The 26,416-nt window shown below is 41.2% G+C and overlaps 1 protein-coding gene and 1 long non-coding RNA gene across 8 annotated transcripts in view; one reads left to right on the top strand and one right to left on the bottom strand.

Moving 5' to 3' along the window:
- LOC127989103 (uncharacterized) overlaps nucleotides 1-26,416 on the top strand; it is a 117,933-nt gene that overhangs the window by 5,646 nt on the left and 85,871 nt on the right. The gene's annotated exons all lie outside the window — the stretch shown is intronic.
- Nucleotides 1-26,416, bottom strand: part of LOC127988917 (integrin alpha-X) — a 121,316-nt gene that overhangs the window by 14,631 nt on the left and 80,269 nt on the right. For 5 of the 7 annotated variants that reach the window (XR_008162137.1, XM_052591389.1, XM_052591392.1 and 2 more), the window contains 2 exons: nucleotides 23,232-23,333; nucleotides 22,615-22,694 (listed from right to left, as the gene is read on the bottom strand). Coding sequence is in view for 6 of the 7 variants with exons in the window: in XM_052591389.1 (XP_052447349.1) it covers nucleotides 22,615-22,694; nucleotides 23,232-23,333 (182 nt within the window). In the remaining variant the exon portion in view is untranslated. Of the gene's footprint in view, nucleotides 1-15,445; nucleotides 17,284-22,614; nucleotides 22,695-23,231; nucleotides 23,334-26,416 lie in introns of those variants that run through there. The other 2 variants (XM_052591394.1, XM_052591393.1) reach the window with 2 other exon arrangements.

Here is a 26,416-nt window from a genome sequence, read left to right as displayed (position 1 = left end):
TGCATTTATGACTTCAAGGTTAGACTACTGTAATGCTTTATTGGGAGGTTGTTCTGCACGCTTGGTAAACAAACTACAGCTAGTCCAAAATGCAGCAGCAAGAGTTCTTACTAGAACCAGGAAGTATGACCATATTAGCCCGGTCCTGTCCACACTGCACTGGCTCCCTATCAAACATCGTATAGATTTTAAAATATTGCTTATTACTTATAAAGCCCTGAATGGTTTAGCACCTCAGTATTTGAATGAGCTCCTTTTACATTATACTCCTCTACGTCCGCTACGTTCTCAAAACTCAGGCAATTTGATAATACCTAGAATATCAAAATCAACTGCGGGCGGCAGATCCTTTTCCTATTTGGCGCCTAAACTCTGGAATAACCTACCTAACATTGTTCGGGAGGCAGACACACTCTTGCAGTTTAAATCTAGATTAAAGACCCATCTCTTTAACCTGGCATACACATAACATACTAATATGCTTTTAATATCCAAATCCGTTAAAGGATTTTTAGGCTGCATTAATTAGGTAAACTGGAACCGGAACACTTCACATAACACTGTACTTTCTACATCATTAGAAGAATGGCATCTACGCTAATATTTGTCTGTTTCTCTCTTGTTCCGAGGTCACCGTGGCCACCAGATCGAGTCTGTGTCCAGATCAGAGGGTCACTGCAGTCACCCGGATCCAGTACGTATCCAGACCAGATGGTGGATCAGCACCTAGAAAGGACCTCTACATCCCTGAAAGACAGCGGAGACCAGGACAACTAGAGCCCCAGATACAGATCCCCTGTAAAGACCTTGTCTCAGAGGACCACCAGGAGAAGACCACAGGAAACAGATGATTCTTCTGCACAATCTGACTTTGCTGCTGTCTGGAATTGAACTACTGGTTTCGTCTGGTCAGAGGAGAACTGGCCCCCCAACTGAGCCTGGTTTCTCCCAAGGTTTTTTTCTCCATTCTGTCACCGATGGAGTTTCGGTTCCTTGCCGCTGTCGCCTCTGGCTTGCTTAGTTGGGGTCACTTCATCTACAGCGATATCGTTGACTTGATTGCAAATTAAAACAGACACTATTTCAACTGAACAGAGATGACATCAATGAATTCAATGATGAACTGCCTTTAACTATCATTTTGCATTATTGAGACACTGTTTTCCAAATGAATGTTGTTCAGTGCTTTGGCGCAATGTATTTTGTTTAAAGCACTATATAAATAAAGGTGATTGATTGATTGATTGATTGTCATTAGGACATGTCCCCAAAACCTTCAAACTGGCTGTTATTAAGCCTCTCATAAAAAAGCCACAACTTGACCCCAGAGAACTTGTTAATTATAGACCAATCTCGAATCTCCCTTTTCTGTCCAAGATACTAGAAAAGGTGGTATCCTCACAATTATATTCCTTCTTAGAGAATAATGGTATATGTGAGGATTTCCAGTCAGGATTTAGACCGTATCATAGTACTGAGACTGTTCTCCTTAGAGTTACAAATGATCTGCTCTTATCATCTGATCATGGGTGTATCTCTCTATTAGTTTTATTGGATCTTAGTGCTGCGTTTGACACAATTGACCACAACATTCTTTTGCATAGACTTGAACACTTTGTTGGAAGTGCATTAGCATGGTTTAAATCGTACTTATATGACCGCCATCAGTTCGTAGCAGTGAATGAAGATGTATCATATCGATCACAAGTGCAGTATGGAGTACCTCAAGGCTCAGTACTAGGGCCGCTACTCTTCACGCTTTATATGTTACCCTTGGGAGATATCATCAGGAAACATGGTGTTAGCTTTCACTGTTATGCTGATGATACGGAGCTCTATATTTCCTCGCAGCCTGGTGAAACACGCCAATTTGAAAAACTAATGGAATGCATAGTCGATATAAAAAATTGGATGACGAGTAATTTCTTACTGCTAAATTCAGAAAAAACAGAGGTGTTAATCATTGGGCCTAAAAACTCTGCTTGTAATAACCTAGAACACTGTCTAAGATTTGATGGTTGCTCTGTCAATTCTTCGTCATCAGTTAGGAACCTAGGTGTGCTACTTGATCGCAATCATTCCTTAGAAAGCCACGTTTCTAGCATTTGTAAAACTGCATTTTTCCATCTCAAAAATATATCTAAATTACGGCCTATGCTCTCAATGTCAAATGCAGAAATGTTAATCCATGCATTTATGACTTCAAGGTTAGACTATTGTAATGCTTTATTGGGTGGTTGTTCTGCACGCTTGGTAAACAAACTACAGCTAGTCCAAAATGCAGCAGCAAGAGTTCTTACTAGAACCAGGAAGTATGACCATATTAGCCCGGTCCTGTCCACACTGCACTGGCTCCCTATCAAACATCGTATAGATTTTAAAATATTGCTTATTACTTATAAAGCCCTGAATGGTTTAGCACCTCAGTATTTGAATGAGCTCCTTTTACATTATACTCCTCTACGTCCGCTACGTTCTCAAAACTCAGGCAATTTGATAATACCTAGAATATCAAAATCAACTGCGGGCGGCAGATCCTTTTCCTATTTGGCGCCTAAACTCTGGAATAACCTACCTAACATTGTTCGGGAGGCAGACACACTCTTGCAGTTTAAATCTAGATTAAAGACCCATCTCTTTAACCTGGCATACACATAACATACTAATATGGTTTTAATATCCAAATCCGTTAAAGGATTTTTAGGCTGCATTAATTAGGTAAACCGGAACAGGAAACACTTCACATAACACCGTACTTTCTACATCATTAGAAGAATGGCATCTACGCTAATATTTGTCTGTTTCTCTCTTGTTCCGAGGTCACCGTGGCCACGAGATCCAGTCTGTGTCCAGATCAGAGGGTCACTTCAGTCACCCGGATCCAGTACGTATCCAGACCAGATGGTGGATCAGCACCTAGAAAGGACCTCTACTGCCCTGAAAGACAGCGGAGACCAGGACAACTAGAGCCCCAGATACAGATCCCCTGTAAAGACCTTGTCTCAGACGACCACCGGGACAAGACCACAGGAAACAGATGATTCTTCTGCACAATCTGACTTTGCTGCAGCCTGGAATTGAACTACTGGTTTTCGTCTGGTCAGAGGAGAACTGACCCCCCAACTGAGCCTGGTTTCTCCCAAGGTTTTTTTCTCCATTCTGTCACCGATGGAGTTTCGGTTCCTTGCCGCTGTCGCCTCTGGCTTGCTTAGTTGGGGTCACTTCATCTACAGCGATATCATTGACTTGATTGCAAGTAAAAACAGACACTATTTCAACTGAACAGAGATGACATAACTGAATTCAATGATGAACTGCCTTTAACTATCATTTTGCGATATTGAGACACTGTTTTCCAAATGAATGTTGTTCAGTGCTTTGACGCAATGTATTTTGTTTAAAGCACTATATAAATAAAGGTGATTGATTGATTGATTTAGTTATCATTTGACAAACCTTTACTCACAGAGATTAGGCTAAGCCTACATGTTTTTGTGGGGTAAAATAACTGAATCCACTGTATATGGCTTCTGCGTGTTCCTGCGCTCACTGATGTTGCGTCTTTATTCTCATTATAAACATGGTCAAAACTTTTCCACACCTCAGACTTTGCTTTAGTTGCTGGTGACACCAAAACCTATTCGCCAGAGGCAAGCCTCCGTTGCACCTACTCAGCATTCCTTTCACATCTTTCTCGCGCTAATCGAAACACATCACATGACCGCTCATTTACCCCGCAAACCGGAGCACAAGCCCGAGCCAGGTGGGAGTATTACTGCCAATGTTTTACCACAAAAGCCGGTAGCTGTCAGCTGACAATGGTGGCTCCTTTTCATAACTCAGCATCTCCTGTAAGAGGTCGCTTTCGACGTCACTGGGTCTGTGATATCGAGGGGAGGGGCTCTGTGCTATGACGACAACTCCTCACTCTCAGTAGAGCTTGGGAAACTACGTCACTGCGCATTGCATTCTGGGTAGTCGCGGCCATTTTGAGGACACGCTTATCAGTAAAAGTGAAAGTGAAAGTGACATGACATACAGATCAAGTGTAAGATTACATATAAAGAAAAACTCAACATGGAAGCAAAGATGCGGTATTTAGAAAAAATCAAGACAATAAACGAACTCAATCTGCACGAACACAAAGAGTGGTCGGATGATCTTAAAGAGCTGCCGCTCGTAACCAATGTCTTTTCTTACCTTGTTTGTAGTGTCAGAGCGTACACCTCTGATCAGTTTAAAAATGATAAATCTCTCGAGTCTCACCTGCAATTTACAAATGGATGGGTGCAGAACCTACACATTTTCCGAGTTACACGGCCCCTTTACTTTTCAATATGCGTTATTGTAAACTGTACAAATTAACCTCAGTGTGTTATGATGCACAAATAAAGAGATACAGAATTTATCAATTTTGCCGTTTATTACTGTAACAGGTGGTATGCAATATGCATAACACTGATAATGCAGGAGATGTGGTTCATGCATAGGTAACATTTAATATAACGTTAAGTCTGTCAAATCGATTAATCACATCCAAAAAAAGTTGTTTATATAACGTACATTTCTGTATATATATATATATATATATATATATATATATATATATATATACACACACACACACACACACACACACATATATATATATATATATATATATATATATATATATATAAATGCACATACATACGTGTGTATATATCAGACCAAAGGGACAATCCTTCTTTTCCTTCTTACTGCTGCTAACCAAGCTATGTGACGCCGCTATGTTAATTCAGAGACCTGAGATCAAGGTGCGGTTTTCCAGCGGAAAGCTGAAAAATCGCACTCCATTCAAATTATTTTTCCATGCTGGTCATGAGTACGAGTATGACAGTTAATTACACAACAAGGTTTTACCATTGTAACTTATTTTTTAGCTGTAGAGAGCAAACAAAACAGTCTATTATCAATACAATACAATACATACAGCAGCGTCCATGTCCTAAAGTCCCAGAATGCATTGCGTTGCTGACGTCATGTTCCCAGACTCTATAGAGCATCACAGTCCCACCCACAGCCCGAGAGAGCTCTGGTGCCGGAAGTAAATTTCCCATTCATTTCTCCCATTGACTTTCGGAAAAATCTGTATCTAAAGAGTTTTAGAGCTTGCGTGAGGATAACCAGCTACGGCTGAACTCATAAGCATATAACATATCATTTCGAGTGAAAAAATTAAGAGAAAATCCAAAAAAAGTCAAAGATACAAGACTGTGTACATATTGTAGATCATTCTGGTGAATGATCGTGTTTGCATACTGTATGGACACTATGAGTCACTGTACAGGAGGAAGTGCGTATGCGCATTAGTTCTCCCCACGCTGGGGGCATTCCCGCCTCGGAGTTGAAGTTGCTAGTTTAGCATGTTGCCTGTGGCCGTGTAAGTTGATTGTATGCAACAGTGGTTTATATAATAAACATACCTGGTTTGGATTTATGGACTCCTCACTCATTTCTACATGGTGTCAGAAGATGAAACGGATCTATCGCCTGTGAGTTACACGTGCTTTGTTTTATGTATCGAGCGGAGAAAACTACTGACGTCGTTAAAGTTACTACTGAAGACGTAATGGCGGATGGATTTCGTAGACCAGACCCCCTCGTTTTCAATGGGAACCTCGCAGAGAATTGGCGGATTTTTGAACAAGAATATGAGATCTTCATAGCAGCGGCGCACTCTGACAAGCCTGCCAAAACAAAGGCATATATCCTCCTCAATCTCGCAGGAGCGGACGCCATCGAACGGGAGCGTTCATTTGTTTACGCAGCAGAGGTGAGGGCACCAGGTGAAGAGGGAGTCGTTATCGTTCCAGCTGAGTCTAGAGAAGACCCTGAGTGCCTGAAACGAAAATTTCGTGAGGTATGTAACCCTCAACATAATAAAACTATGGAGAGACACAAGTTTCATTCACGAAATCAAAAGCAAGGTGAAAATATTGAATCCTACATCAGTGACTTGAGGATCAAAGATAACAGTTGTCACTTTGGAAACCTGACAGATGAACTTATATGTGACAGAATAGTATGTGGCATCAGAAATGACAGTATAAGAAAGGCTTTGCTACGTGACAGCGAATTAACTCTACCAAAAGCTATCACAATCTGCCGCATATATGAGATGACTGAGGAAAGTAATAAGACGCTTGCCATGCTCCAAACAGCCACCACTGTCGACGCAATTCAGCCAAATTCCGGCGGGTGGCACCAGAGGTCAAAATATAAATCTCAAGCAGGCAAATACGAGACAAAATCCATTACAAATTGCAGCAATTGTGGAGGTAGCCATACGGCGCAGAGAGACAAGTGTCCTGCTTTTGACCAGCAATGCCACAACTGTAAAAATTAAATCATTACAAAAAATGCTGTAAGTCCATGACACACCGCAAAGGTGAAGAAAGAAAAAGCTATGCAAAGCACAACTACTACAGAAGACCTGTACACCAGTTAGAACTGGAAAAGTCAGACAACAGCACCTGTGATGACACTTTTTATGTGGATGGTGTCGAACTTGACGACAAGTGCGTGAATTCCATTACTCCTCAAACAGAAGGAAAGGAAGAAGGATTTGTTACACTGCACATACATAACAAGCCCTTTGAAATGAAAGTAGATACAGGTGCTAAGTGTAACGTGATGTCAAAAGATGCCTTTCAACAGCTTGCTGACGGTGAGCGACCAGTGAAATGCAGCAAAGACACTAACTTAGTGGCTTACGGAGGCAGCAAAATAGAGACTAACGGTATTGACCCTGCCAAGACCGTGGCGATCACAAACATGCCAGTCCCTCAGGACGTCCCAGCTATGCAGCGATTCCTTGGCATGGTGAACTATCTTGGGAAGTTCATCCCAAAAATAAGTGAGACTGCAGCGCCTCTGAGACAGCTCACACACAAAGACTCTGCGTGGTGCTGGTTTCCACAACATCAGCAGGTGTTCGACCGTCTCAAGTCATGCTTATCCAGCGCACCAGTCTTATCCTACTACGATGTGAGAAAACCAGTTACTCTCACCTGTGATGCGTCATGTTACGGTCTTGGTGCTGCATGTTTACAGGAAGAGAGACCAGTCGCTTACGCATCTCGCATGCTCACTGACACAGAAACACGGTACGCTCAAATTGAAAAGGAGCTGTTGGCGGTCGTGTTTGCACGCACCAAATTTAAGGACTACTTATATGGAAAGCCCACTGTCATTGAAACTGACCACCAACCTTTGGTCACTATCCTAAAAAAGCTCATCCACACTGCTCCTGCCCGACTGTAAAGGATGTTACTACAGTTACAAGCCTATTACATCACGCTCATCTACAAGAAGGGTAAACACATGTACCAAGCTGACACCCTATCACGAGCTCCAAACAAAACTGTCTCTCAAAGCCCAGCGGCAAACAATACATTTGAGGTGATGTCCATCAGCTACATTTCAACTAATAGACTAGAGGAGCTCCGGACCCACACAGCACAGGATCAGGTGCTACAGACTCTCAGTACAATCATTCAACGAGGATGGCCTGACAAAGAACGCAGTGTCCACCCATCCATTCGTTCGTTCTTCCCTTACAGAGACGAGCTGGTGGTGGAAGATGGAATAGTTATCAAAGGGCCATAAAGCAGTAATTCCGCACTCTCTGCACCGAGAATACATCAATATTGTACATAGAGGTCACCCAGGCTTAGAGTCAACCAGACGCAGGGCCAGGAGCACCAGACCACATCAGCAAAAGGAACCTTTACAGCCACATCCAGTTCCAGCGCTGCCATGGTCTACAGTGGCAACTGATATGTTTGAGTGGCACGGACAACAGTACCACGTGCTGGTAGACTCGTACTCAGGGTTGTATGAAATCGACCTTCTCCGTGACACAACTTCAGCAGCTGTGATCACAAAGCTGAAAAGACACTTTTCTGTTCATGGAACACCTCACACCCTCATCAGTGATAATGCGAGGCAATACACAAGCCAACGTTTCAAGGATTTCGCCGAGCAGTGGGACTTCACCCACATTACCAGCAGCCCGGGGTATCCACAGTCAAACGGACTGGCAGAGAGAGCAGTCCAAACTACTGATGGAAAAATCTCACAGAGATGGAACCGATGTGTATCTCAACCTGCTTAACATAAGAAACATTCCCCGTGACCAAGCATTGGGCTCGCCTGCAGAACGTCTTATGTCACGACAGACACGCTCGACTCTTCCTGTCAGCACCAGACTGCCAGAGCCAGCCCCAAAGAACACAAAGCGGGTCAATGCCCAACTCAAAAATAAAAGACTCATTCAAAAGTGCTACTATGATGAATCAAGCCACCCACTACAGCCGCTTGCAGAGGGACAAGTCGTTAGGATGCAGACCATCAAGGGACACGACCACTTGGGCACCGTGAAGGAAGTGTGCAAGGAACCACGCTCCTACATCATCGAGTCCTACGGAGGGACCTACAGGAGAAATCGCCGCCACATCCTCCCTGTCGCTGAGCCACCACCACGACAGGTCGACCCTGCAGACCTTGATTGTCAGTATGCCGATCCAGATGCACCAGTCAGTCCCCCATACACACCACACACACCTCGAGAGACCCAGGTAGCACCTAGGCCCACCAGTGTGCAGCAGAGGCCTGCTGTTCAATCTCCAACGAAGGTAACACCAGGTAACACACTGTACGTGACGCGGGTCGCGTCTGTAGGCCTAATCCAAAGTATGAACAATAAATATTTTGCTGTTATGGACTGCAAACCAAAGACATTTAAAGAAGAAATATATATATATAATTCTGCAGTAGGTTCTTTGGGAACTAGAAAATTTTTTTCTAGTGAAATTCTTTTCAGTTACCACTCATCAATGCACTGAATTCACATTTGAATGTTGAAATGTTTGAATGTTAAAAGTACAATTTCATAACATACAAAATTTAACTGTCATAGTGTTGAAAGTTAATGCCTAGCCTTTTATTCAGTGTGCCGTAGAAAGCACAAACTAAAGAAAGGGGATGTAGATCATTCTGGTGAATGATCGTGTTTGAATACTGTATGGACACTATGAGTCACCGTACAGAAGGAAGTGCGCATGCGCATTAGTTCTCCCCACGCTGGGGGCATTCCCGCCTCGGAGTTGAAGTTGCTAGTTTAGCATGTTGCCTGTGGCCGTGTAAGTTGATTGTATGCAACAGTGGTTTATATAATGAACATACCTGGTTTGGATTTATGGACTCCTCACTCATTTCTACACATATTTTCATTTCGAGTGCAGGAACTACTCATCCCATAAACCACCACGTCCCATTTAATTCGACTGAAGCCACAACCGCGAATGAGGAAACAAGCTTTTTGAGTCAGTTCCAATTCTGATGACGGCCGCTCGCGCAAACTTTTTCATCCAGTGAATTTTATTTTATATAGTGAATGTAGTGAATTTACAATCGTGTAAATAAATAGTGTTTTATATAGGTATTGTGTATTGATTTTTATATTTATCATCGTGTATTTTATATATTGTGTATGTGTGTGAAAGTTGTTAACAATAACGTCAGCAACATGGTGCAGTGCTTTGTACCTGACTGAAATCACAGCTCGTCAACACATGTCGTTGGCCTTACACAAATGTTCAGTAAATGCACAAAAAGGTATGCCTAGGCTAAATATTGTTTTGTCAGTTGCATTATAAAATGCTGACTCATACCATGAAGGCTACAGTACCCTAGCTAAGTTAAGTTACCAACCTTCCTGCAAAACTCTCATGGCACCCAAGGAGATCATGATTGCACTGATAAGTCTACCGTGCAAAAATGCAACACAGGTTTTTATTTTATTTTGTATTAATGATCTTCAGTCTTCACGGAGCTTCATGGGGTTTAACCAGATGGTTACACAAGCTCCACCTACTGTCTAAGGCTCCACCAATCAGATGCAACACTGTGGAATTGTTCAGGATTTGGGGTAATGAAGTACTTAGCCAAGACATCGCGAATAAAAGGCATTTATATCAAAACAAGGTTAGTGCCCCATGATCATTTTACGTTTATATGAGCATATACTATCGCTTTGTACAGCCGTAGCTGGTTCTACCATGTATGGTTCCGTTTTTATGGCTTATACCCCAAATGTCAATGCAGAAATTGCATTGAATTTTTACTTCCGGGACCAGCTGTGGGCGGGACTGTGATGCTCTATAGGCGCGAATTTTCTGGTATTTTCTGTCTGGCTTTAGCAACGCCTACTGCACTTTCGGAATTCTTTATTTTCTTTTTTCTGCTTGTTTGTGAGTTTTGTTACATTTATATTTTTTAATTAAAGTTTAATTATTTTAAAATTAATATTGTACCTATTTGGTTAAAATTGATTCCCTATTTTCATTTTCGAAACTTTTTTTTGGTTGGTCCGATCGATTGTGCAGTCGATTTTCGAAAGAAAAGTGACAGCCCTATTGTCCACTGAACAACATTTCATGAAGCATGTTTAGTCCAACGAAGCAATAACGTTGTAATATGGATCATAATTCCTTTGTTTACGTTTCATTTCTTCAGCGACAGAACTGTTTGCGTCCGTTATGGAATAACTCACAGTCGGAAACTGCGTCTTGGTATTAAAAACACGGCATGGTTTTGCAGTGTACAGTGTCACAAACAGAATGTGGCGATCTACCGGAAAAAAAGAATGAACGAAAAATAGGCGGAAGATAGTTTATTTGAATTTGGCGCTCTCTCGTGACGTGATCTGACGCACCTGTCATCTGATGGAGGCAGAACTTACAGTGATCACCTTTTCCTTTTTAAACAGTTTTTATATATGTGTTTTATGTTGAATGTGAATGTATCTGCATGATTACCAAAATGTATTTAACATTGCTTCTGTATGCCAATATATGCATGTGTTTTCTTAGAATTGCTGTGTGGTTCAAAAGGGTGACACCTGGGGGGAAAACAGATGTCTGAGTATGACCTGAGGGGGTCACTGGGCCATATAGTGGGGGGACAATGTCTGAGGATGACCTGAGGGGGTCACCTAAGTCCTAAATGTGTGGGAAGGGATTCACAGAGAATGTGTTTTATGTTATCTATGGAAAATTTCAGCTGTTCAGTGTGTGTGCAACCTTGGAAGAGCAAAGGGATATAAGGTAGAGGACTGCCCTCTTCCTGGGTTGGTTTCACTCTGCAGGAACTCAGTGTTGCTGTATGACTGTCTGACCTTCTTTGCAAAAAATAAAAGCTTTCTTTTTAATTATACCTGAGAATGAGTCTGTCTCTTATGCTGATGACAGTTGATTTAAATTTTGCCACGACAGTGCAAATCAGCCCAAATCAGCTCGCTATTACTGTATGATCACGGCTAGAGTTGGGTCCGAGTCCACCTTTGTCGAGTACGAGTCAAGACCAAGTCCTTAAACATCAAGTCCGAGTCCAAAAGGGGCCGAGTTGGACTCAAGTCCGAGTTCTTAAAGGCAGAGTCCGAGTTGAGTCTGCCCGAGTCCAAAAGTAATTAAATGAAAAAAGATTATTAATTGGTATTGTAAATTTTTACACTCTATTAATATTTTAACCTTTCAACCCATTAAACCTATGGCAATATAAAAATGTAATAAAAAATACCACTGATACATATTGTCATTGCCATTGAACATTTTTATTTTATGTCAACAGAACTAGTTTCCTGTCAAAAAAGGTTTCAAAGGTTTTATTGTATTACAAGTGCATGAAAATACAAAATAACCTGTTTTATTATTGTATCACACTATATTGTCCTCAAGTTAGCTGACATTTCAATTATATAATGCCTTTCCCCCACATTTGAGGTAAAGTGCAGCCAATATATATATATATATATATATATATATATATATATATATTTTTTTTTTTTTTTTGCATGTTTCTAATCTGTATATTGTAGATTATGTATAGGCCAAAGGGGTTTTCAGGGAAGTTGGACAATAATTAAGACTCTAAAGACTCTATTTAATAGGAATAAGGGATGATTTATGAAATATCTGTATTGTATTTATAGTTAATAGACACATTCACAAATTGAGTTTGTAGTAAACAGAACATGATCAAGAGTAGAGCAGCTGATGATACTGAACTGCAGCACGTGCCGGTTAGAGTGGTTCTCGTTCTCGAGTCAAGAACTGGTTGCATCGATTTTCGGATAGTACACTGAACCGAAAACCGTTTCTTTCGGAAGCGTCCGATTCGAGAACCGAGGAGCTGATGATACTGTGCATGCGTGATTCAGTGTGACGCCAACTGACTCATAGCGCGTCTGAACCGAACTGATTCTTTTGGTGATTGATTCTGAACTTATTCTTTGCTAATGTTATGAGCGCGGGTAAACCGGGGGCTTGAATGAAGGGCAATCTGGCGAAATGTAAATTAATTTAATAACAAATACATCGCAAAGAATTATGTATAGTAAGTGGATCATGGTTTCTGCGCTGATGACACCTAATTTATTTACTTTATATCTTCAAGACTTAAATCCTCGTATGCACATTATTGCTGTTACTGTATTTGGGTGCGTTCTTGCAAAAATTGTAGTTTAATTGTAAACTTTTTATGATTATGAGGTTTTCAACTGACTGAAGTTATGTGACGGCTGGTGAAAGGCCAGTCTGGAAACAATAGCGAGTTAATAGTTTTAATGAGAAGATATGGCGATGGTACATAAACAAACAATGACGATGAGACAGCGATACTCAGAGGGGATGGTGAAGCGGTGAGAAGTCCAGATGATGGTGGAGAGAAGGTGAGTAATCCGGATGCAGACGGCCTGAGGCAGCAGGAGAGATTGGCACAGGAACTGCGGGGAATAGAGCCGAAGGTAAGTGTCCGTGGCTGAGTGAACGTGCGAAGAGTGGATGAGGTTCTGGGGAAACACAGACATCCAAACCCAAAACAACACTGAAGCCAGACGGAGGGTAAACACATCGAACATAGAACAACGATCTCACAAACACAAGACGTGAGACAAGCCATTATATAGTAGATGAGAAATGAGTGGCAGCTGTTGCTGATACAATTAACGGAGACGCCCACAACTAATCAGTGCAGACGCGGAACACACAGAATTCACCACAAAGTGTAAACATCCCGAGATCAGTACCCCCCCCCCCCCCAAGAACTCCTCCTGGAATTCCCAGAAGGGCCTACCTGCTGATTGTATTCATCAATAAGGGAGTGATCCAATATGTCCCTAGCAGGTACCCAACTCCTCTCCTCTGGACCGTAACCTTCCCAGTCCACCAGATACTGGAATCCTCGTCCCCTCCGTCTCGAGTCCAGAATACGATTAACCGAATATGTCGGTTCCCCATCTACGAGACGCGGCGGCGGGGGAACCGGAGTAGGCGGATTAATACGTGCATAAAACACGGGTTTAATTTTGGACACATGAAAGGCGGGGTGTATCCTCTTGTACGCAGGAGGTAGTTTGAGGCGGACTGTCACCGGACTAATGATCTTGGTGATAGTGAACGGGCCGATAAATTTAGGAGCTAATTTATTAGAAACGGATCGCAAGGGAATGTTACTGGTAGAAAGCCACACTTTTTGACCCATGACGTAGACGGGAGGCTTTGACCGGTGGCGATCGGCTTTGGCCTTAGTGCGCTCCCTCACCCGGAGCAGAGTCTTACGGGCTCTGGTCCAGGTGCGGTGACACCTCTGGACAAACGCATGAGCGGAGGGGACGTGACTTCAGATTCCAGACTGGGAAACACTGGTGGCTGGTACCCTACACTATACTGAAACGGAGAGAGGCCCGTAGCTGACACTGGCAACGAATTGTGGGCGTACTCCACCATAGAGAGTTGTTGACTCCAGGAAGATGGATTCTTGGAGACCAAACATCTCAACGTCCTCTCTAAATCTTGGTTGGCTCGCTCAGATTGTCCGTTGCTTTGGGGATGATAACCCGACGACAAGCTAACTGACGCTCCTAATAATTTGCAAAACTCTTTCCAAAATTTGGATATAAACTGAGATCCCCTGTCTGAAACCACGTCTACCGGGAGGCCATGAAGCCGAAAGATGTGATCTAAAACAGTAACCGCTGTCTCCTTGGCTGTCGGTAATTTGGGCAAGGAAAGGAAATGTGCCGCCTTCGAGAACCGGTCCACTACGGTCAAAACGACCGTCATGCCATTAGAGGGTGGGAGGGCGGTAACAAAATCTAGAGCGATATGGGACCAGGGTCTCGAAGGGACAGACAGCGGTTGAAGAAGCCCATCAGGAGGTCGGTTAGATGACTTACCACTGGCGCAAACTGAACAAGCCAAAACTTTTGAATTGAGTCTTTTGGCAGTTCTGATGTATTCTAAATTCTTGTGATCGGTCCAAACAATAAAGGGAACCCCTGAACCCTCTAACCAGTGGCGCCACTCCTTGCCAATGTCATAATTACGTTCGGCAGGAGATAATCGATGTGAAAAAAACGCGCAAGGGTGTACTTTATCGTCTGAAGCAGCACGTTGGGACAACACTGCTCCTACCCCCACCTCTGATGCGTCGACCTCCACCACGAACTGCCGTGTGCGATCAGGGGCCACAAGGATGGGAGCCAAAACGAAGGGTTCTTGAGGTTAGTGAACGCAGCCTCAGCTGCGTAAGACCACCTGAACGGAGTACTGGGAGAGGTCAAGGCTGTTAGAGGTGAGGCTAGTTGGCTGAAATTACGAATGAAACGACGATAGAAATTGGCGAACCCCAGAAACTGCTGTAGGGCCTTACGGGAATCTGGAGATGGCCAATCTATCACAGCCTTAACTTTGTCAGGGTCCATTCGTATTCCCTCAGACGAAACGATATACCCTAGGAAGGGGACCGACTGTGCATGGAATACGCACTTCTCCGCCTTGACAAAATGCCCATTCTCTAGTAACCTCTGGAGCACTCGTCTGACGTGTTGAACATGTTCCTGGAGAGATTAAGAAAAAATCAGTATGTCATCCAGGTAAACATATATAAACTGATCTACCATATCTCTCAACACGTCATTCACGAGTGCTTGGAAAACCCCGGGCGAGTTGGAGAGCCCGAACGGCATCACCAAATATTCAAAGTGCCCTCTAGGGGTGTTAAAGGCAGTTTTCCATTCATCCCCCTTCCTGATGCGGACCAAATGATAAGCATTACATAAATGCAATTTTGTGAATACAGATGCTCCCTGCAACCTCTCAAAAGCTGAAGACATGAGTGGTAAAGGATAAGTGTTCTTAATCGTAATGTTATTCAACTCTCGGTAATCAATACAAGGTCGCAGCGAGCCATCCTTCTTACCCACAAAAAAGAACCCCGCCCCCGCTGGAGAAGAGGAAGGACGGATGAACCCAGAGGCTAAGGAATAAGAAATGTATATCTCCATGGCCTCCCTCTCAGGAATAGAAAGAGAGTATAACTTGCCTTTAGGCGGAGAATTACCTGACACTAAGTCTATGGCACAGTCGTAGGGACGAGAAGCAGCCCGGGACTTACTGAACACTTCCTTCAGGTCCAGATACTCAACGGGCACGTTTGGCAAAACCATGGTCTTCCTTCTGAAAAACAGAAACAGGAACAACAGGACAAGCAGAAACCAGACAAGACTCATGACAACTTTCACTCCACAATGTGACAGTGTTAGAACCCCATTCCACTCGTGGATTATGTTTGAACAACCAGGGGTGACCTAAAACAATGGGAGCAACAGGGGAGTCCATGAAGAAAAATGATATGGTTTCTTGATGGTTTCCAGATGTGATCAGTGTGATGGGTTCTGTATGGTGTGTGACGTGAGTCAGTTCCTGGCCATTGAGTGCGGTGACATGGATGGGGAGAGACACAGGAAGGACAGGAATGTTCAGGTGATGTGCAAGTGAAGAATCAATGAAATTACCTTCGGCTCGGAGTCCAGAAGGGCTTGACATTTATGATGTTGATTCTTCCACCGCAGTCTCACCGGAAGGAGGGTCGATGATGTTGGTGAGGACTTCTCAGTGGAGATCCCACCCGATAGTAGCCTCAGATTTACTATCGGGCTGACTCTTTTATCGGGCAAGAGTAGGTGTTATGGTCAGAGCCTCCGCAGTATAGACATAGTCCTTGGGATCTCCGCCGTTCCCTCTCCCTCCGGGACAGCCGAGCTCTACCCACCTGCATGGGCTCGTGATCGTCGACAGAACCGACCGTGTTCTCTTGACTCAAGCGCCCCCTACCAGGAGAGAAGGGAGGCCTGGAAGGACTATGTTGGCGGCCCAGACGATTAAACCTGGCCTCCACCTGCAACGGCAGGTCAATGAGTTCGTTGAGAGTAGGGGGAAGATCGAGGAGGTAGATCTCCTGCTGAACACAGTCGGATAACCCATGCAGGAATCTATCCCACTGCACCGCCTCGTTACACTGGCACGCTGCCGCCAGGGTACGGAACTCGATGGAGTATTCGGTTACAGATGAAGATCCTTACTGGAGTTCCGAGAGGCGATGGGTGGCCTCCCTGCCGGTCGCGGCCCAGTCGAAGACTCTCTTCATTTCGTCCGATAGGAGGTGGAACGAGGCACAACACGGGTGTTGATTTTCCCACACCGCCGTTCCCCATAAGGCAGCCTTGCCAGAGAGAAGTGTGAGCGTGAACGCTACTTTGGATTCCTCCGTAGCGAAAGTGCGGGGCTGTAGAGCGAAATGCATCGAGCATTTGTTAAGAAATGTTCTACAAATGGTTTGCTCACCCGCATAGTTCTCCGGCGCCGGAAGTCGCGGCTCTGGCCGGAAGTGGTCCTGGGGAATCCCCGGGGTAACGGACGGCGCAGGCGGTGCGATGGGCGCAGTGGGAGACGTGAGCTGATGGATCTGCTGGGTGAGCTCGGACACCTGTGCCACCAGCGCTTGGACAGCGCGTCCAGTGTTCAAGATACTCTCCTGCTGCTGATCCATTCTTTTGACACTGTGGTGCATGAAGTCGGTGAGGGTATTGGTGCTCGCTGCTTCCATGTTGGTGAGATCGTTCTGTGACAGCTGGTGAAAGGACAGTCTGGAAACAATAGCGAGTTTATAGTTTTAATGAGAAGATATGGCGATGGTACATAAACAAACAATGACGATGAGACAGCAATACTCCGAGGGGATGGTGAAGCGGTGAGAAGTCCAGATGATGGTGGAGAGAAGGTGAGTAATCCGGATGCAGACGGCATGAGGCAGCAGGAGAGAGTGGCACAGGAACTGCGGGGAATAGAGCCGAAGGTAAGTGTCCGTGACTGAGTGAACGTGTGAAGAGTGGATGAGGTTCTGGGGAAACACAGACATCCAAATGCAAAACAACACCGAAGACAGATGGAGGGTAAACACATCGAACATAGAACAACGATCTCACAAACACAAGACGTGAGACAAGCCATTATATAGTGGATGAGAAATGAGTGGCCGCTGTTGCTGATACAATTAACGGAGACGCCCACAACTAATCAGTGCAGACGCGGAACACACAGAATTCACCACAAAGTGTAAACATCCCGAGATCACGGTTTACCAACCGTGACAAGTTATGATTACTGACTTTATATATTTGAATGTTTGATAGACATGACGCCATTACGTCATCACCAATGACGTCATTACTTCGAGCGTAAAAGAACTGGTGGACCGTTTTTTTTTATTTTAGTTTTTTTTTTTACCGGTTTATTGAATCAAATCTAGGCTGACTGTACTCTGAATATTTTCCAAAATGTTCAGTTCCATGTCAAGTCCGAGTACAAATTCACCCGAGTGCGTGACAAGTCCGAGTTCATTCAAAATTGGACTCGAGTCCGGACTCGAGTCCGATTCCAAGTTCGAGTACCCCAACCCTTCTTATTATTCTTATTTTTCTTATTCAAATTATTCTTATTGTATTTTTCTAGGGCTCAAATAAATCACTTATATGATGTCTAAGTTTCTGTCTAGTGTTTTATAATTGATAATACTGACTAAATAGTTTGTAGAAGCCTTCAATACTATTGGGAAATATATTTTCTTATATTTGGGGGGTGGGGGGTGTAGACATAGTCTCATAAAAATATTTGCAGGAGTCTAATGTTTCATGATATTTTATTCAGATTTGAAATAGAAACTCATGAGACATGTGGCTTTCAACCCATTACTTTTCTAGATTGCTCCAGGACTCATTTCATGTATTTTTATATAAAAAAATAAATAAATAAAATAAAATAAGAGTGGTAAAAAAATTCAAGGCACTTCAGTGTCTATAACTTTTCATATTTTTGAGCATTATCAAATCTGTTTGATAAAAAGTAAAGCCCAAAGATACCACAATTATAACACACTGAAGTAGGAAACTATTACAATTATAAGTTTGGTAGAGCACTTTCATCTGTGAGTCCCATAATGGGGGGTCTGGCAATCAGGTTAATCGTACCAAGTTTCTTGTTAATAAATTTCATATCTTGGCATTATTGATCTGTACAGTATCTTACTATCTTACTGATATTACAATATAGATAAAATCAATTCTTACAATTAATCCAGAACGCGGCAGCAAGATTAATTTTCAATGAGTCAAAAATAATACACGTCACACCTCTGTTTATCAATTTGCACTGGCTTCCAATAGCTGCTCGCATAAAATTCAGTGCATTGATGTTTGCCTACAAAACTTCCACTGACTCTGCACCCATTTGCCAAAATTTGTTACTTCGGACTTATGTGCCCTCTAGAAGCTTGCATTCTGCAAGTAAAAGTCGCTTGATTGTGCCATCCCAAAGAAGCACAAAGTCACTTTTACAGACTTTTAAAATTAAATGTTCCCTCCTCAACTCAATCCGAGCAGCTGAGTCCTTAGCCATCTTCAAAAATTCAAAAACCCATCTCTTCCATCTTTATTTGACCCTCTAACTTTAACACTCACTATTCTAATTCTATTCTTAAAAAAAATCTTACTACCTTTCTAATCTTTTTGTATTCTATTTTCTTTTCATTTATTGTGAAATATTATTACAACTTAAAATAATAGTTTTCTATTTGAATATAATTTTAAAAATAGTTTATTCCTGTGATGCAAAGCTGAATTTTCAGCATCATTACTCCAGCCTTCATTGTCACTAAATTGATCATTTAGAAATCATTCTAAAAATCTAGAAAAATTATAATAATATACATTCTAATAATATCACTTTACTATCACTTTTTAGCAATTTAACACATCCTTGTGTCATGATTCTGCCCTCGTGTCCTTGATTTTTCCCTAGTCTTGAGGCAGGATCATGACAGACCCGTGCCTTGTCTTTGGGCCATGTGCTTGTGTTGTCTCGTTCCCTTGCCCCGCCCCCCTTGTTATCCTAGTCTTGTCGTGATTGTCCTATCTGTGCCACCTGTCGTGTCTTAATTAGTTCCCCTATTTAGATCTCCTAGTGTGCTCTGTCTTTCGTCGGTTCATTGTTCCACATTTATGATTGTTCCTACATGTGATTGTTTACCAGATCATGCACTCAAAAAAATGACTCTTTGGCTGAACATGATTCTATCATGGACAGTGGTTCCACATGTTTGTACCATGTTATTTGGACATGAATAAATCAAGTTATAAGGACTTGTCTACCTTTAGTTGAGTTTACTCAGTTTGCTTTAGTTCATCCTACATGAAATATCTGAGTAGAGATAATATGTTTACATCATGTAGAACCACTGTCCATGCAAGTTTAGCCAAAGTGTTATAAAAACTAGAGGTGGGCAGATCGATACTAATATCGATAATATCGATACCAACGTTGGTATCGGTATTGATCGATACCAACGGGAAAATATCGATACTTAAGTTTCAGTTTCTCTCGTTTTGCGACCTGGCCGTGTTTGCCAAAATGCTGCTGCTGTCACAGAGCAGAGCAAGCTCTCGAGTGCTGCTCGTGCTCGACACTGCTCTCCGCCCCCTCTCCTGTGTTGTACCGTCACGTGACTCACCACTAGCGCTACCACCAGCAGTCAGGCGCGCGCACCGCTCAGCCGCGCATTTCTAACAGCAGTCAGTCAGAGGCGGAGAGAAAGAGGAGCGTTGTATGGCTGTATTTTCAGGCCGATCTACCCTTTTTGTGTTAGCTGTGAAAGGGATACTAGTTTCTATATTTAAACTTCACCAAGATGTGCACCAGACTTAATTTATTTTATCAATAGCTGATTCTCCAAGAGCAGTGGATATTACAAGGCGCCTATCAGAAATGATTGTGAAGGACCTGCAGCCTCTTTCCATAGTGGAAGATGTCGGCTTCAGGAATTTTGTATAAGGAGAATTTGTTTTGCATTGTGAAGTAAAACTTTGTGACTTTAAGAAAAAAATCCTGAAAAGAAGTGCACTAAAGAGGATAATTTTTTTTTTATTAACATGCTACTTGAAAAGAGAAATTGTTTTTACATTTTTTATATTTGTGAAGTAATCATTTTGTAACTTTGTTTATTTAAATAAATCAGAAGTAACCAAAAGTTGTTTCTGAACAAAAGCTTTTGTAGTACTGAGTAATAACCCAAAATGCAAATCACAAAAACAAATTAAAAGTCATGATAATTCATTTAGATTTAGGTTGAAGACGCATCCACCTTAATTATTAAAAAGTATCGGTATTGGTATCGGTATCGGCGATACTGGCCCTGTATTTACTTGGTATCGGATTGATACCAAATCTAGCGGTATCGCACACCTCTAATAAAAACATTAGCAAGTAAGATATAACTTTTCTTTACACATGATGTTAATTGTTTGCAGTTTAAGGATGTTACTATGTGTACATCATACACTAGCACTCTCATTAAAGTTGCTTTTTTAAAAATTAAGTATCTTAGGCGTTCTTTCAACCAGGTCCTCAACCCAACCACAAGCTCCACACTTCACCACAATGGTAACTCGCACAAAATACACCAATATAAAGTCTTTTAAAATGCCCACATAATAGAGCATTATACATGAAAAAGTCTCCTTATTATCACATTTTATTAAAAACTGCATAAAATAACACTTTATTTCAACATTTTCTCTCCCCATATCCAGTCCTGTGCAAAGCATGATGGGAAGTGTAAAACTTATTTTGAGGGACTTGATTGAAACATGTTCTTTCAAAATGAAAACTTTATGTTAAACCAACGAGAGACAGGTTTAAGTCAGTTTAACATGACACAATCATGTTGAAATGAAAAATAGCCAAAATGGCATTAATTCAACATGAATTGTTCAGGTAAAGTGAACAAAACTAAAAATTCATTTTTTTGAGTGCATGAGTGTCTCTATATGTTCCTGAATCCTTGAAGTCTTTGTATAACCATGAGTGTTTGTTTGTAGTTAGTGTTTAAGAGTTTGTTTATCATGTCGATCCCGTCCTGTTAAGTTGTTTAGTTTCTGCCCTAGCTATTGTTTTCCCCCTCGTGGGTTTTGTTTTCCCTTTTGTGTAAATAAACCCTCTGTGTAACCTGATTCCTGTCTGCACTTGAGTTCCTCCCTTGCCAAACCCTGACACCTTGCTGAATAAAAGTATTGATTTTATTTAAAAAAAAAGAAAGAAAAAAAATTACTGACCCCAAATTAGTGACCAGTAGTGTACGTTGTTATTACAAAATATTTATATTTAAAAAAAAATAGCTTTTGTTTTTCTTTTATTTTTAAAGTGATAATGATCCTAAAAATTCAGCTTTGCATCACAGAAATAAATGATAATTTAAAGTATAATAAATTTAAAAACAATTATTTTCAATTGTAATTATACATCACAATATTAAATTTTTTCCTGTATTTTTGATCAAATAAATGCAGGCTTGATGAGCAGAAGAAGCTTCTTTCAAAAACATTAAAAATAGTAATGTTTCCAAACTTTTGATCTGTACTGTAATCATATATATATGTGTGTATGTGTGTAAAGACCTCTAACACTACCTTGCTCTATTCTTTTTTTATTCTGTTTTCTTTTTATTTATTATATTATTTAAAAGCCCATGCTACATGTACTGTGTTAACCTAACTGAGACTTGTTATAGCACTTATATATCATTGCTCTTTTTGTTGTTTTTGATTGCTTCCACTGTCCTCATTTATAAGTCGCTTTGGATAAAAGCATCTGCTAAATAAATAAATGTAAATGTAAATGTAAATCATATGTGCCATATTACACATTCATCTGATCAGATATCGGATCTTATGGCTGTTTAAGAAATAAAAATTATTATTATTATTATTATTATTATTATCATTAGTTGTTGTTTTTTGTAGGAAAATATTTGTAAATTATATATTCATTATAAAAATATTTGTTTATTATATATTTTTCAATTTTTTTGTCTGTCTGCTTTGAGTAAAGTAATAAGCTAACAATGGCAAGATGTGAGACTTATAATACATTATAACTATGGAAAAAGTACTTTGTAATTTAAGTGGATGCATTGTGTTCATTGTGTATTATAAATCATCATAATCTTAAAAGGTATAAACACAAATAATAAATAGTATAATGCAGTAAAACTGTATAATGTATTATAAATACAGGCTTCATAGAAAGTTTTATCTATTTTCTTTTTAAATTAAATTCCTATAGTGCAGAAACACTGCATTTAATCTTCAGAGTTTCACCCATTAGAATCTGTCTTTCTGACCTTGTGACTGATGCATTGACAATCAGGCGCTCATTCACAGCAGAGGATGTAAACATCATGAATGACATCTTTAGTGTGGTCTTAGAAAAAAACAAACAAACAAAAAAAAGACAGGCAATAAGCTATTTATAGCACAATTTATGGATATTTGCATGTAAGCTGCACCTTAACTAAATATTGTAATATTGAATAATACTGAATCATTATTTTGTGTGAAAATTGAAAATTAGTTTGTCACTGGGGCAGTACCCTCAAAGCGTATCTTATATATAAAAAAAAGAGAGTGCAAATGACAGATTTTCAGAATTTTAATCTTTGGATGAACTATCCTTTTAGGGTACATATTACTAAGATACCGTTTACCTTTTACAAGTAGGTAAAGTACAATATTGTCCCTATAATAGTACTGCCCTAGTGACAGGCTGTTGTACCCCGTAGTTACAATTTTTGTAATTCTTTTTCTGAGAGTTGAGTGTAATATTTCTGAGCAATAGTAAAAGCAATGTTTAGCAATTATCAGGTGTTGCGAAGTACTCTGAGAATTACACCAAAATAGACATAGTAAAATATTTATGGTGGCTTCAGTGTTGATGAAGCTCTTCTGGAGGTTTACCAACCTTTTCTCTCTGGCGGAAAACTGTTGCTCCAAGCTTGCATGCTGTGCGTGTAACCTTTGAGAGCTCTAGCTGACTGGACTCACACCGAACCTGTACACCGGACTAAATGACAAGAACAAGGTTTCAGTTATAGATATGGAGCTTTTTTTCTGTTATGCATGTTACCAGAACATTGACTGGCCATCTGTAAAGGGTTTTTCCCTGCTTTGGCCCAAAAGGCTGGAACACACACCTGGAGCAATGGGCAGTCATTTTCTAAATCAGAGAGCTGAGACAAACCTGAAGCAGCTCATACTAGGAGCAAATCCACTCATAATCTCATCTAGACTCAGCATCAACTTTCCCACCTTTCTTAAACACTATACCATAACAACACTGAAATGAAGTCTGAGTAAATGAGAAGTACTAACTTCTCCCTGGAGAACTCACATTCATAATCTCAAAGTTAAAACAAGCCAGACATTTATAAAAGTCATTTACAAAGAAGACTAACAATGATTGTAGTGACCACCTACTTGACCATCAACAGTAGATATGCATCAACGTGTTCAGAAAGCATGCAATAATAAATGCCATCTGTGCACAAAACTGATAAATGTTCCAAATATAAAGGCAAATGTCCAAGACTTCCTCCAAATACAGAGTTTGAGTAATACTGTGAATTTGCCCAGAACTGTCCCAAAACTAAGAGCAAATGAGAGGCCTCACCATGAGACCTACGACAGTGTTAAAGGAACTCCAATCCCCTTTAATAATAAAAGACAATTTTTACTTATTTTTCCAGCATGCCTAGACATAGATCACTCAATGAACCAGGCCTCTCACTGCCACTACACATTTGAGGTGAGTACACAGGCTATAGATACTAGCGAAGGTGTTAGGAGTCGACCAGCGACTCTACAAATCTCTGCTAGTGAGGCGCCATGAGCTAGCACCAAGGATGATGCGACATTCCTAGTGGAGTGAGGACCTGAGAGGGCAGGACACACCTTGTGCTTCATAGGCCAAGGCGATGTCATCCACTATCCAGTGGACCATCCTCTGCTTGGAGACAGCTTTCCCCTCCTGCTGTCCACTGTAACAGACAAAGAACTTTTCGAAGGTCCTAAAGCTCTGAGTTATATTCACATACTGTCACAGTGCACATACAGGAAAGAGCAAAGCTAAGGATGGGTCTCCCTCCTCCAGGGGCAGCTCTTGCAGGTTCACTATCTGGCCCTTAAAGGCCGTGTTGCAAGGTTAATTTTTCAATGGATTTGTGCAATATGCTTTTTGGTAATAAACATTTAAACTGTTATCCATTGTATTTTATGTTGTTGGGTATCACAAAACTGAATATAATACGAGAAAGTAGGTACTATCTTACAGCGGTCTCCTTTCCCCCACAATGCATTACATTACGTCACGTTGGGGAGAGAATTTACCAAAGCCTGCCTAGAGAGCATTAAGAAGGACTAGAGAGACGAGTAGTAGATAAGAGTATTCAGATAGCACAGATTATAGATAAGTAGATAAATACATTTATATATATATATATATATATATATATATATATATATATATACATACATACATACATACATACATACAGATAGATAGATAGATAGATAGATAGATAGATAGATAGATAGATAGATAGACAGACAGATAGATATCGACCAACAGTGACCAAAACGCACTACCATGGGACAGCACCACCCACACAAGCACCTGCCAAACACAGCGACAGATATGCGGTTACGTTTGCACAACATTTTCACAGGAGGAAGAGATAAACCCTTAGAAACATCCATATAGCTAGCATGATGCCTTCTATTTCTAGATGACAAAGACAAAGTTTACTAGTTTTATGACACTATGACAGAGGTTACCGGTACTTATCTGAACTAGCGTCATGATCACTGCCACTAGATATAAAGAAAACGTTGATTTTTCACTCTGTGCTATACATTAAAAAAATGTGTCATTAAAGTGCACTGCTGCTCGTAGGCTAGCTCCAGTGCTCATTGCTGCGTTGCTAAATGATAGCAACTCACCAGGACACTTCACCAACTCTCCACTCATTCTCCTCGGACCATGCATTTAATTGGCTTTGACGGACATCAGTACTTGGAAATTCCTCATTTACCCTCTCACGTCTAGCTGGTTCGAAATTACACGGCTGAGGGCCATCATACATGTTGGCTCTTGCCACCTTTTCCTCATTCCAGTCCGTCGCTATAGTTCTGATGCTGCTTTCCAGGCAGGTTTTTGAGCTCGTAATCACTATTTCATACCAAGACTAATGACTTTGTACCATTCTAGGCAAGTTACGCCAAACTTTCTGAGCGCAAGGAATTGTAGCTAGAGTATTTATTTTATTGCAACGTTACATTAACCTAAAATCATTTTTTTCAACGTGTACAACTTGCATAAACACTGCATCCGTAGGCAGTTATTATTTATAGGGGCTGCCATCATTGTTTTGCATGCTGTGTGTTGTCAGAACACGGAGTACATCGATCTAGTACGAGTTCACGGGTGGGATGTCATGGTTTTGACTGGCGTTCCAGTGCACTTTCACGGATTTAAGGTTGGAAAGACATGGGTTGCCTGGAACGCGGTATCATACTTGTCTGAGGCTACCTTTCCTCCACTTCTCCCCAATGTGACGTCATCACAGACTTGCGTAAAAAAAAAAGTTAATACCAAAAACATAAAAAATTGGTCTTTAATACCATTTTTGAGACATTTTAAAAATTTTATTCATATCTTGAGTGATTTATGTACCCATTAATCAAAAGTGGTGGTTAACCTGCAACATGGCCTTTAAAGAAGTGGTAGGAACCTTGGACACATAGCTGGGCCACGGTCTTAGTGTTGCACTGGAATCAGCCGGTCCAAACTCAAGCAACTATTCATCGACCAAAAATGCCTGTAGGTCCCCCACTCTTCTTATTGAAAAATGGTATCTGTGAGGATTTCCAGTCAGAATTTAAACAGTATCAAAGTACTGAGACTGCTCTCTTTAGAGTTACAAATGACCTGCTCTTATCATCTGATCGTGGTTTATATATCTATTAGTGCTATTGGATCTTAGTGCTGCATTCGACACTATTGACCACAACATTCTTTTGCATAGACTAGGACACTTTTCTGGCATTAATGGTAGTGCATTAGCATGGTTCAAATTGTACTTATCTGAA

This window comes from Carassius gibelio, chromosome A5, assembly GCF_023724105.1.
Source record: "Carassius gibelio isolate Cgi1373 ecotype wild population from Czech Republic chromosome A5, carGib1.2-hapl.c, whole genome shotgun sequence".
NCBI classification, from domain to species: Eukaryota; Metazoa; Chordata; class Actinopteri; order Cypriniformes; family Cyprinidae; genus Carassius; species Carassius gibelio.
Note: the sequence above shows the minus strand (reverse complement) of the source record. Positions and strands in the feature narration are given on the sequence as shown.